This window comes from Spodoptera frugiperda, chromosome 8 (genome assembly GCF_023101765.2).
Source record: "Spodoptera frugiperda isolate SF20-4 chromosome 8, AGI-APGP_CSIRO_Sfru_2.0, whole genome shotgun sequence".
Taxonomy (NCBI): Eukaryota; Metazoa; Arthropoda; class Insecta; order Lepidoptera; family Noctuidae; genus Spodoptera; species Spodoptera frugiperda.
Window position 1 is genome coordinate 5,049,343 of NC_064219.1, and position 12,477 is coordinate 5,061,819.

The 12,477-nt window shown below is 39.3% G+C and overlaps 3 protein-coding genes across 7 annotated transcripts in view; 1 reads left to right on the forward strand and 2 right to left on the reverse strand.

Annotated features, from left to right (window-relative positions):
* Positions 1–46: 46 nt before the first annotated feature.
* On the reverse strand, positions 47–2,898 carry LOC118275882 (uncharacterized). 3 transcript variants are annotated; one of them, XM_050695633.1, is made up of 6 exons: positions 2,756–2,898; positions 1,797–1,992; positions 1,282–1,467; positions 866–964; positions 659–788; positions 47–405 (listed from the first exon to the last, which is right to left on the reverse strand). In XM_050695633.1, the coding sequence occupies exons 2-6, from the start codon at positions 1,833–1,835 to the stop codon at positions 131–133; spliced, it is 729 nt and encodes a 242-aa protein (XP_050551590.1). In that variant the 5' UTR covers positions 1,836–1,992; positions 2,756–2,898; the 3' UTR covers positions 47–130. The 3 variants fall into 3 exon arrangements, with proteins under 3 accessions (XP_050551590.1, XP_035449897.2, XP_035449896.2); XM_035594004.2 differs by having other exon boundaries at positions 2,632–2,771; XM_035594003.2 differs by lacking the exon at positions 2,756–2,898 and adding an exon at positions 2,065–2,301.
* Positions 2,899–2,967: 69 nt separating this feature from the next.
* LOC118275881 (putative transferase CAF17 homolog, mitochondrial) lies at positions 2,968–4,581 on the forward strand. The gene is made up of 2 exons (XM_035594002.2): positions 2,968–4,265; positions 4,432–4,581. Exon 1 carries the CDS (start codon positions 3,169–3,171, stop codon positions 4,222–4,224), a length of 1,056 nt encoding a protein of 351 aa, XP_035449895.2. The 5' UTR covers positions 2,968–3,168; the 3' UTR covers positions 4,225–4,265; positions 4,432–4,581.
* Positions 4,582–5,006: 425 nt separating this feature from the next.
* Positions 5,007–12,477, reverse strand: part of LOC118275880 (ubiquitin carboxyl-terminal hydrolase puf) — a 38,481-nt gene continuing 31,010 nt past the window's right edge. For 2 of the 3 annotated variants that reach the window (XM_050695631.1, XM_050695630.1), the window contains exons 51-57: positions 12,323–12,468; positions 11,736–12,006; positions 11,201–11,473; positions 10,315–10,454; positions 9,466–9,600; positions 8,865–9,096; positions 5,007–8,582 (exon numbers count right to left, since the gene is read on the reverse strand). In XM_050695631.1, the coding sequence (XP_050551588.1) occupies positions 8,326–8,582; positions 8,865–9,096; positions 9,466–9,600; positions 10,315–10,454; positions 11,201–11,473; positions 11,736–12,006; positions 12,323–12,468 (1,454 nt within the window). In that variant the 3' untranslated portion in view covers positions 5,007–8,325. The remainder of the gene's footprint in view (positions 8,583–8,864; positions 9,097–9,465; positions 9,601–10,314; positions 10,455–11,200; positions 11,474–11,735; positions 12,007–12,322; positions 12,469–12,477) is intronic. The other variant, XM_050695632.1, reaches the window with a different exon arrangement.

Here is a 12,477-nt window from a genome sequence, read left to right on the forward strand (position 1 = left end):
ATTGATAATTATGTCTTAAATTAATAAAATAATAAAAACAAGTAGATAAACAATAAAGAGGATTTATATATTCTTATTTTACAATAACAACAACAAATTATTAAATAATTGTCTACTAAATAACGCTATACTATCGCTTAATTGCTTCGGCTAAAGCTTTTAAGCCTTCTGCCATAGCTTTCAAGCCTTCTCCCATACTTTTAGTTGCTTCCACAAGCAAATGGTCTCGCTCGCTATTACGTTCCATGACGGTAACTATTCGGTTATCTATTTCCAAACGTCGGTGTTCTATCTGCAGGAACTTATCTGTCATGTCTAATAAGCTGTTACGTCGCTGCGATGATGGTGACACCTGGGTTCTTCTTCTAATGCCCTGCAAAATTCTGCGGCGCGATAGTGTTGGACCTAAAACAAAGTAAGTTTCGGCATGTAAAATGGTTTACCATTATAGGTATCTAAGACGTCACCAAACCATGTAATGCACCCTATCACCAAATAAATTAGGATGGCAAAGCCAATTTTACTTTATAACTAAAAATCGCGGTTTACACACTTATTTTTAATGGAGAAAAGCTGTACTAGTTTCTAGTCACAGAGGGACTCTTCAACATGAGTAGGGTACGCAGATCTTAGTGGAAAAAGTAGCATAGTAATTTACTTGTAAGTCTAGATAATGAAGGTCTTGTAGTTTGAGGACTAGGAGACAAGGGCTGCTCAGTGGGACTACTGGAACCCTCAGACTCTTGCTCTTTCTTAACAGCAGCGGTTTGTTGAGGGATTCTGATGTTCTGGACAAAAACAACAACATTATCCATATGACAGTACAAAAGAAAAGCGAAAGATAAAACATTAAAATATTTCTTACAATTGTAAAACTATCATTATTAGGCCTGATGGGATCAGCGGTGGTGGTTACTTCTGCTTCTGTGGCTGCTGGGCTCAGACAATCTCCAGAATAATCGTTCTAGAAAAGATTTTTTGTCTTATTAAATTTTCATGTACAAAATAAGAATTTCAAAAAGTTCCTCTAACATCTATTTTATAAATCATATCTTTCCAAAAGACTTTGAAACCTAAAGGTGAGAATTTTTATTTTATTATTTAATTTAATTTAATTTACTTTTCTCTATTTTAATTTTAAGTTATAGTCAGTTGTACATATTTATTTATTACTTATTTAATTCAGTTTTTATATCAAATTATTTCATAAATAATTTCCAGTAAAAAAAAAAAATTAAGAATATTTCTTTCCATGAACTTGTAATACATACGAAATACAACCTGTATGTATTGAAACGGGTTGCCTGAAACAAACCCTTCCCCTCCCATCAGCACCAGTATTCGTTCTTCTATATTAGTGAGCTGCGATGGCATGTCACTTTCATGCTTCACCGAGCCTGTGTTACTTGCAAAAGCAGCAAGAGCAGTGGCTTTCTTCTTCACCCCACTTTTTTTGTCAGCCCAATACTGTAATGGGAAACGCAGAAATAATAATTATCTTGCTATATTTTTACCTATACCCAATCATTTTACAGGCGAAAGTTTGTGAGTTTGTGCGTATGTTTGTTAATCAATCACGTCAAATCGGCTGAAGAGATCATGGTGCAATTTTTAACAGGGGTAGATAATGGTTTGGAATTTTTATCCCATGGAAAAGCGGGCGAAGCTGCGGGCAGAAGCTACTTAATTCATAATGTATAGAAGGCAGAGAGCCAAATAATACACTTACAATAATATAAACTAAATATACCTTGTATATGACACGTGTTAACTGATACGAACCAGTAACCACTTACCTTAATCCACTGTTTTTTCGTTTTCTGCGTTTTTCCCATACTATTAAGTCTTAATGTGATACGATCCCACTCCCTACTAGCTGCCAGTCTACCGCTTGGAGTTTTGGCAAATCCTTTAGCCAAGCTGGGCTTTCTTTCTAACCAATTTATTAGCGCATCCACTTGGGCCCCAGATGGATGAGAAGCACGCTCGGAACTGAAATAGAGGATTAACAATATAAATATATTGATGCCAGCAATAAATAATTATTACTTAAATTGTACTTACTTCATTTTATTAACTACTTCTTTTAGGAACTGAAAAATCGCGGGAAATAATTTATGTACGGCTTGTTTGTAAACAAAAAAATATGTACCAATATGTACTACGAGCATAATCTTTCTTATTTTGACAGATTCACGAATGTGAATTCATTTGACATTATGAAGCGAGTGAATAAGACATAAGTGAAAGTGAAAAAGCAAGGCGACCGGCGACTCTGATTGAACAAATAGCTTTTTCATTCTCATCTCATATAAAATGTGTGAATATTAAACTGCCCAAAATTAAGCATTTACAATGAATTAACGGTGAAATTATTAATTGTAATTAAATCGATTGTTTATTAACACTACATATTGAGCATCGATGTAATTCATGGACTCGGATTTTTTTAAACTCACTTCACATTGCTTGGCACATTCATATTTTTTTAATATCAAGTATTAAGAAATGTGAATAAAGAGTATAATTAATTATAATAAGTTTATGGAGAAATGTGAATACCGAAACTTGTACCTACAGACGAGATGAGACGACTCACGACTTTCGAGATGAAATCATCTCGAAACTCACCTCGCAAATTCGAAATGATGATTGCAGAATAGACAACACCACATTAATTATCAATTTTATTTGTTGTATATTCCTTAATTCCTATCCTTCTGAATAAAGGGTTAATAATGCAAAATATACGAACCCATCTATAGATCGATCTATATCGAATCGAACGAAAAGTATCGACTTCACCCAATCAGAAATCACAATTTTAAGTTCCTGATAACAAAACTTGACAATGACAATGACTGAATGCCTGTCAATTTGGCATTTCTGTCATCCGGGCTCCAAGAGTTCGAGTATTGATTCATATTTGTTATTGTTTTTGATAACAGACACCTGGCGCAGGCGACGTTCTGCTAGAAAAACTGAAGAAAAGTAAAAATAAAGAAACGTCACATTAGAAGTCTGAAAAACATACTCAAACGTCAGTTGTCATTGTCATCTCTGGACAAAAAAATACTCAAAAGTATGTGAAAATTTCCTCTGAATATCTGATATCAGTGTAACTTTAGAACATTTTAAATTTATAGAGGTTATTTAAATAATTTCATCATGATTACGAGCCAGTTAAATAGATTTACGTTCCGGAACAAATGGTCTAGAAATTTCTTTAGGTCTTCGTCGACGTCTGAGAATTCATCAAAAGTGCTATATCCATTAAAAAATCGGAGCTTAATAAAAGTAAGCGGAGCACAAGCATCTCAATTCCTTCAAGGTCTCATCACGAATGACATGAAACATTTTGAAGAGGGCGCCCAGTCAATGTATGCTATGTTTTTAAACAACAAGGGCCGGATTTTATACGATACTTTATTACATAAATGGGGAAGCGACAACACATTCTTGATAGAATGTGACAAAAATGTAAATCGATTGTTACAAAGACATCTAAATATTTACAAACTAAAAAAAGATATCAAAATATCTGATGCAAGTCAACTATTAAACTTATGGGCATTGATTACACCATTAAGTATTGAAGAAATATGTAAAACCGAAGATGTTGCAGAAAATGTTAAAATGTACAAAGACCCACGTCTTGCTGACCTTGGATTTAGAGTGATCACTACTTCCGATATTGACAATTTTGATTTGCACTATGCTATGGGAAGAGACACTGTAATTAAACACACCGATGAAGACTATCATAATTTGAGATATAAACTTGGTGTAAGCGAGGGAGCCGATGATTTATTTCCTGGCACTGCTTTTCCTCTAGAATCTAACTGTGACTACCTCCATGGAATAAGTTTCCATAAAGGCTGTTACATTGGCCAAGAATTAACAGCTCGCATTCACCACACAGGTGTTGTTAGGAAAAGACTAATGCCTGTACAATTTTTGGACCGCACAGATTGTGAATCAATTGAAAAAGATGCTCCAATCTATGCTAGTGTTGAACCTGGCAAAATTCAAATAGGAAGGTTAAAAAATAAATCATTTGATTATGGAATAGCATTAATAAAAATAAAGGAAGCACTTGAATCTAAGGACTTGTATGTTGGAATGTCACCTATTGACGTTGTGCGGCCACATTGGTGGCCAAGAGAGGCTCCCAAAGAAAAACATACCTTGTTAAAATCGGAATATGAATCAGATTCAAATTAAAATGTAACAAAATTAGCAATATCTTGTATGCTTTCATAAATGTAGGTATATTTTGAAGTTCATAACTTTTAAGCATCATTAGGTAGTTCATTCATCACAATTACAATTAATGTAAATATTCATTCATTAGGAAATTAACTGAAACATCCTACACAAATACTGTTATTACCTGAAATGTTATATTATGAAATGTATTTTTGTTTTCAGTTTCCACTATGGAAGTCTCTGCACCAAAGGAAGAGCAAACAGTCTATGATTTCAAGTGTGTATCTTGTGGAATTGATGAAAAAACTCACTACAAAGGAACAAATCCCCCTTTTTCTCGCAATATAGTACTCAAATACCCAAGTTATGTAATGAAGGATCCCTTCAGTCCACCAGGAAAGGGGGAAATACTGGTTCTTGGATCTGACTGTTCTATTTGTGATAAACCTGTTTGTGTCAATAAAGAATGTAGTTTATTTTATAAAAAAGTATATTGTCTAAGTTGTGCTAATGAATCCATAGATAGTTTTCCTATCGAAGTAAAAAATAAATTAGTACAAATAAAAAAAAAGTAAAATATAAATATGTTTTTCTTTAACCTTTTTCATTATCTATAAAGAGACAGTAGTTTAGCTCCACCATGGAGCATCAACAGTAGATGGTTATTTCGCAAACTATAGAAATAGCCATAAAATAATGAGAATCTTGGTCTGGTATTTGTGGGTATTATAGACAAGTATTTCTTAAATCTATCTATATAGGAAAGGGTAATTATATCACGAAATAAAAAACCGATATATAAAATACTGTTTACTTTGGCTTTCCAGTCCGATTTACAGTATTTTTTATTAATTTTCACAAATTGTATTCAGTAACACAGTTATATTCGACCGAAACTCTAGTTCCAGTAACACATTTTAATATAATACACAAATTCAAAGCCATGAAACGAAATGGGGTACAATGTGACCACAAAACGCTTGCGATCATCTTATGCCACATTTATTACAAACAAATTATAATCTTAAAATTAATAAAGATAATTACAGCATAGTTATATTAGGTTGTATATATTAATAAGCTCTAAAAACAGGACAAACTTAAATACACGTTTTGTCTTATGTTCCAGTCACTCCAATCATCCAAAGATAGCACCACAATACTTTCACACCCCCTCCAACTGTCCAGTGACTGTCACCGCGACACCGACACAGCCGACACTGCCGCCGGCAGCGCTCGCACTGCTCAGTGTTCATGTCTACTCGTGACACAATACGATATGAAAATCTACAACAATTAGGTACACGAATCGAACTAAAATTATGAATCAAATGACATAATATTGTTTCAAATGACACAGTACAGTATTAATTCGAATTTATTGCTTTCCTTCGATAGCGACATCCACATGTAGCTACGACGACGGTGGTACGCGTGTAGAAATATTGAAATTCGAGAGATTACCATTAAATATACGTTACGATACATTGTGAGTTACGTACAACATTTATTTTCCACATTCTAAAACGACAAGTAGATTTGTGATGGACTATAGCGTAAATAGATCAGCTAGTGTTCACTATAAAGATAAAAAATGGACAGGTTCCTTCCTAAACATTCTCAGGTAAATTGCCGTTATATACAATCATATGAACCATACTTCCTACGTGAGATAATATCAGTTATTACTAAATATGTATATCTTATTGAATCGGGCAGTGTACGTGATCCTGTGTTGCCACCTATGCGAGTACAAATAAGTAAGTTATAGTAGAATTAGAAAGAAAACACCAAGAGCCGTTAAAATATTGAGTATGTAGACAAGAATTCTAAAAAGATTTTCCATAAATATAGGATTTGGATAAAACTTTTACAGTAAGTAAGTGAAGCTATCACAATAGACTTGCCTAACGCCAATACTTGCCAATCAAATAAAAGTACGCGCCTGGACGGGTGATTCCTTTTGTTCTATGTCATTTAGCATTCCACACATAGACACTATAAGCAGGGTGGGGTATTTCCTTTTGACTAATTAGATTACGATATTTAAGATAAATTAACAAAATGCTCACAGCCTAAATGTACATAATAATAATTTTGACATACAATATCAATTTTGCGACAGTCATGCACACAGATACCAATAGTTACAAACACTAAGTTAGAAATGCACATCAGTTGAAAGCTACAGCTCCGCTATATACCGAGTACTAACAAAAGACGACACATATAACATACGATCATGAATTACACTTACTTCACACTACATGAGCATATTAATTGTTATGAAATATTATGGAAACTGAATATGACGTTACGATGTACCTAACCCTATGAAATGAAATAAGCAGCAATTTTAGAAATACCTACTAGAGATTTATCGACTATCATTTCAACAGAAGTCGAATAACCACAATACAAAATTGATAAAAAACGTTGGCCGTAAGATTCCTAATTTAATAAACATCATCTAATTTAGAAAGGTTTAAACTAGGAACGCTACAGTCCTTTCCCTATTAGCCGCCGAGTCTAGCTAGTAAGCTTACAAATTAAATAAATAAAAGCACATCGCGTTAGTAGTTCTGTAGAACACAATGTTCTAGAGAAGCACTAATGTATTAATCTAAAGAGATGATGCAGTCATGTTTAGTTTCAGTTTGTACACATCCTTCAGATTAACATTGTAAATACTTCGTCAATAACACTTGTATCAATATAGAGGCTTCAAGAACATTCCGATTTTGACATTATTATTAATCGAGAAAATTCTTAAGCACATTAATCGATTTGTGACTGCATTATGAAAAGAGCTGCACTCGCTAAAAGAGAGGTAACTGACAATGATGAGCGAGTGCGATTTCCAAATTATTTCTAAGTTCCGAAATAATTAGTCTTCACATATTTTAAGCGACTACATCATAGATATAAAAATTGGCAGACAAGAGCTATGATATGACCGCTTAGTCTTACAATTTTCTTTCACACAAAATTTATTAAAACACTTAATCTCAAAGTCGAATATGGTTTGTGCACGTCTATCAATTTGTCGCTTCCTTTCATGCTCGACTAATTTCGAGCTCGAATTTAACATTTTCGAGCTCGAAAGTAGTCGTGTTAATACTAGCAATGTTGTATGCACTCGATTGAAACAAAGTTGTCTTTTAGCGAGTGCAGGAAGTCTTAGTCTAATCTATGACAGGCTGTATGTGTTATGTATGAGAATAGAGACTGTCATAGAGTAGACGTCATGTGTTACCATAGCCTACAAGTAATGTTGTGATGATACCGTTGGAATGTATTCTAAACATCGATGTTTATACAAACGTCCCTACACGAAATAAAATGAACATTATCATAAAAATGTCAGTGTATCATTTTCAATTCCTAACTAAATAATAATTATATCATATACTTATTGAAACGCAACGATCACAAATCTATTTATATACATTAAACTTACACATAATATTAGAAACAACCGAAACATTAAAATTTTCTCACAACATTTGCACTTTCATGAGATGTCAATTTTTTTTAAAACAATATATAATATTATATTTATAGGACAGTCTATGCAACGTATTCAAGAAATACACACTGTTTACATGCTACTATAGTGTATATCAACTTTATAATAATTGTCTGTGGGATATACAGATCTTTTAATTCAATTTTACAACAATTATAAAGGGCAAATTTTTATTAAAACTGTGCCGAGATCTTGAGTTGGCGGACACAGAGACGTAAGCAAATGGAGGACTATAAAACCGTTTACATCAAGCTAGTGAAAAATATACGACTTGTGATAAGCGTCGATATATTTTTCACAACAGTTTACGTTAAACGTAGTGGTTTTACAGAGGCGTTGCTAGGCCTCCATTTTTTCACGACTCCGCGTCCGCAATAATTTTGACAACATTTCTATTATGAAACGCCAATTAATAATAATGCATTGTCACGTTGCCAACGTCCGAGTGAATGTACCGGATACTTTGTAACACGTTTGGCAGGTCTTCGTAGAAAATAAATTCAAATACCGTCGTTCATGTTCAATTATGTTGGACGCGAACTCAGGTTGAGCACGTTGTCGCCGCCGTCGAGGGCGGAGGCGGAGGGCTAGGGCTCCGGTGGCGGGTGTGGCGGGACTGGTGGGGCCGTGGCTGCGTTGGCCAGTGCGTCTAAAGCATCGAGCGCTAGTGCGAGGTGCGCCAGTCCGCCAGCCCCCCGCGGCGTGGCCTCGTCGGGCTCCGAGTCAGGCTCGGCCGGTTCCGACGCTGCGTCATCACCAGAACTGCCGGACCCGGATCCCGCCCGAGTCGTTGTGTTGCTTGGTCCTCCCGTACACCCGTTCTCTGGCTCTGAGCTTTCGTCTTCTGTTTGTTGAGAATAAATTATATAATTAGTATGGGTAACGAAATACTTTTAAAAGGCATTTACAGTGACTTGTGGTAATGTATTACGAGATTAGATGAGATTAGATTTCAAGTTTAATTCTTGAATTTCCCAGTAGGAATTTATTACGGAAAGTCAAAGTCTAGTTAAATACTCAGAACTTCTGATAAAAGAGCAGAATAGAATAGAAACACATTGTATTGATTCCTAATAACACAGAAATTGGAAGAAGATAGATCGATATAAATATAAAAAGTAGTGACCAGTAGCTTGCTGCAGGCGGGTCCGTATGGCGCGCGTGGCCCGCAGCAGGTCCCGTGCGCGCGCGGGGTCTGGCGGCGCGCGCGCGTGCAGCAGCGTGAGCGCGCGCACGGCGGCCAGCAGCGCGCGCAGCGGGCCCCGCGCGCCGCCCGACACCAGCTGCTCCAGCAGCGCCTCGGCCGCGCCGCCGCCCACACTACTACTGCTGGAACTACTCGACGCGCCGCCGCCCAGCTAGTGACAAAAACATTGGAATAAATTCTACTACTCTAATATTACAGATGTTTGTAAGCTGTTTTTTATAAGGAGGGTGTGACAAAGGTCACACACCGAGAACGCCAAATATATAAACACCCAAGATACTGCTGAATGTCCCAAAGAAGGCGACAGATTGTAGTAGAAAGACGCCTAAAAAAAATTACAGATGTTTTATCTGACTGCTTAAAAATTATTTATTCTAAAAGTTCTAAATTGTAGGTCAACATATCAAAGATTTCTAGGCACATCGTGATAACTTCAAACAACAGAGAGGTTCGAATAATACAAAGTTTGAATGAACGAGAGACGACTATACTTAGTAAATAATACTTAGTGCCGTAATACCTTGGGGTAGTAGTGCTGCATGAACTGGTAGATGACGGGGTCCTCGAGCGAGTCCCGCTCGTCCAGCAGCACGGCGTCCACGTACTCCGCCGCCACGCTGCACTCCACCAACATCTCCTCCAGCTTCGAGTCCGCCTGCAACACATACACCACTCAATTAATCAGATACCAAGAACTTAAGATCCTATAAAGTAGAATTTCTTGTTGTGAAGTTGTGTGAGTAAGGTTACCGGCCGGAGGTCCAGCAATTCCCCCTTCCCAATTCCCGTATTTCCGAACAACAAGTCCCGCTCGTCCAGCAGCACGGCGTCCACGTACTCCGCGTAGTTAATAAATAATACTTAGTGCCGTAATACCTTGGGGTAGTAGTGCTGCATGAACTGGTAGATGACGGGGTCCTCGAGCTCCCGCTCGTCCAGCAGCACGGCGCCTACTCCGCGTAGTTAATAAATAATACTTAGTGCCGTAATACCTTGGGGTAGTAGTGCTGCATGAACTGGTAGATGACGGGGTCCTCGAGCTCCCGCTCGTCCAGCAGCACGGCGTCCACGTACTCCGCGTAGTTAATAAATAATACGTAGTGGCGTAATACCTTGGGGTAGTAGTGCTGCATGAACTGGTAGATGACGGGGTCCTCGAGCGAGTCCCGCTCGTCCAGCAGCACGGCGTCCACGTACTCCGCGTAGTTAATAAATAATACGTAGTGGCGTAATACCTTGGGGTAGTAGTGCTGCATGAACTGGTAGATGACGGGGTCCTCGAGCGAGTCCCGCTCGTGACAATTAAACAAAGCTACTTTATTTAAACACAGTTTACTTATGAAGAAATAAATGTAAATAGAAGACGTACCGGAGAGTTGGCGACCTCGGTCCAGAAGGCGGCGAAGTAGTTGAACCGCAGCGGCACGGCCTCCAGCGCGCACAGCGCCGACACCAGCACCAACTGCTCCGACATGCAGCGCTGGCTGCGGGCCACGCGGCAACACGTGTCTGGGGGGAAAACAAGATTGTTTATTTCCACATTCTACTGAGAAGCTGAATACCACGGCGTCCACGTACTCCGCCGCCACGCTGCACTCCACCAACATCTCCTCCAGCTTCGAGTCCGCCTGCAACACGTCAGCACCATCAATTAATCAGATAAGAAAATTCAAAAAAGTCCGTCTAGTTGTATTTTTAACAACTTAGGAAAGCTCGCTATGAAACTGTTCCCAAGTATCTGGCTGTCGAAGTGGTTTGTAATTGTCAGGATCTACTTAAATAGTGAAAACACTTTGAAAAACTCTACCTACCAAAAGAATTATTTATGAGGAAATAAATGTAAATATGTAGAAGAACCGGAGAGTTGGCGACCTCGGTCCAGAAGGCGGCGAAGTAGTTGAGCGGCACGGCCTCCAGCGCGCACAGCGCCGACACCAGCACCAACTGCTCCGACATGCAGCGCTGGCTGCGGGCCACGCGGCAACAACAAGGGTCTTATTTCCACATTCTACTGAAATAGAACTGCAAGCTCGCTTTATTGCTGAAAGTCCTAAGTCAGGATATCCAAGTTACAATTATGAAAACACCGTAACACTGATAGGGAACAATAACTGTCTTGGAGAATCTACTTATATTTTTATCGAAAAAAGAATCCTTTAAATAGAGGCAACTGATAAATTACGTCAAAAAAACGATGCGCAAACCAAATATCATTTGCGCAACGGTTGCGCAAATTGCGCTAATTTTGAAGTTACCTATAAACTTATGGTAGGGTCGGTATGACGTGGCGAGTCTGTGCGCGTTGTGTTTGTCGTGCGGTATGGCTGCGTGTTGCGGGAGCGATGCGTGCGCGCCGTGTGCACCGTGCGCGCTGTGCGCTCCGTGCGCGCCGTGCTGGGACCGCGGCCCACACACGTGCGCGTGCCGGCTGCGGGAGCCACACGCCGCCCCCGCGGCGCCCGCCGCCAGGGGTACTAGGGCGCCTAGAGCTGCTCCTCCACCTATCATTACTATCTCACGTAGGACACCTGCACAAAATATAATAACATGCTTTACAAACAGGAAGAGGTACCATGTAGAGAAGTTTTACAATCCAGCAACGGACTATAAAGGGTCGTTGATGATGATGTTAATTTTTTTTTATATTTTTTGTTTTTCATACATACAGACATAACCTCACGCCTGTCTCCCATGGGGGTAGGCAGAGACAATGGAACGCCAATTGCCACGGTTCTTACACACTTTTGTTATTCAACTTTTTTACATCTGACAAAACAAAACGTGTCTGACCTAGCGCGGCGTCCCGGAGATGGTTGTGCCTGTGGTGCAGGTTGAGCATGGTGAGCAACCTGCGCGCGCACTCGGGCCAGTCCTTGCAGGCCAGCAGCAGCGCGCGCGCCTCCTTGTGGTCGCGGCGCGTGCGCAGCGTGCGGCACAGCGTGCGCGCCCAGCGCAGCGCCGCCGTCAGCTCGGCGCGCACGCAGCCCGCGCCCCCGCCCGTGCCCGCGCCCCCGCCCCCGCCCGCACCCTCCACGTACACCGCGTGCAGGCTGTGCAGCGCCTGCCGTACAATCTACTGTTCTCAATACTGTCCTACTTACCACTTTTACTATCGTACGTAATACATTCTTCAAATTATGACCAACCACTGAAAGACAGGCAGCTAAATCTTCCTAAACAAAAGCCCTATAACACGTTTTAACTCAGCACTAAACAGCTTCCGGGTGACGGTCAATCGCATTTAATGTTCATCTTTTTCAACCAACACAAGTCAATCAATATCAACTGAAAGGGAACTTGTAATTGGCTCTCTGGTAACTTTAATCCTTTGTACCTAATAATAAACAAAAACGTATCTACAAAAGAAACACACTCACTTCGAATGTCATCTGTAGTCCTCCGTTATAGACAACATAAAGCCTATCATCTTCGTTCTCTACGAGCGTGCAGAAGGCAGATATCAGCGTGGACCAACATGTCCTGCCGTTCAACCCTGCAACCCACAACTGTCTATACACACCATCTATAACAC

Bases quoted from the DNA above. Each gene is read 5' to 3' on its own strand.
- LOC118275882 (XM_035594003.2), bottom strand. From the start codon at position 2,171: ATGCTCGTAGTACATATTGGTACATATTTTTTTGTTTACAAACAAGCC. The intron at 1,468-1,796 runs GTAAGTGGTTAC...TTCCCATTACAG, and splicing joins CGAAAAAACAGTGGATTAAG to TATTGGGCTGACAAAAAAAG. The intron at 789-865 runs GTAAGAAATATT...GTTTTTGTCCAG, and splicing joins ATAATGATAGTTTTACAATT to AACATCAGAATCCCTCAACA.
- LOC118275881 (XM_035594002.2), top strand. From the start codon at position 3,169: ATGATTACGAGCCAGTTAAATAGATTTACGTTCCGGAACAAATGGTCT.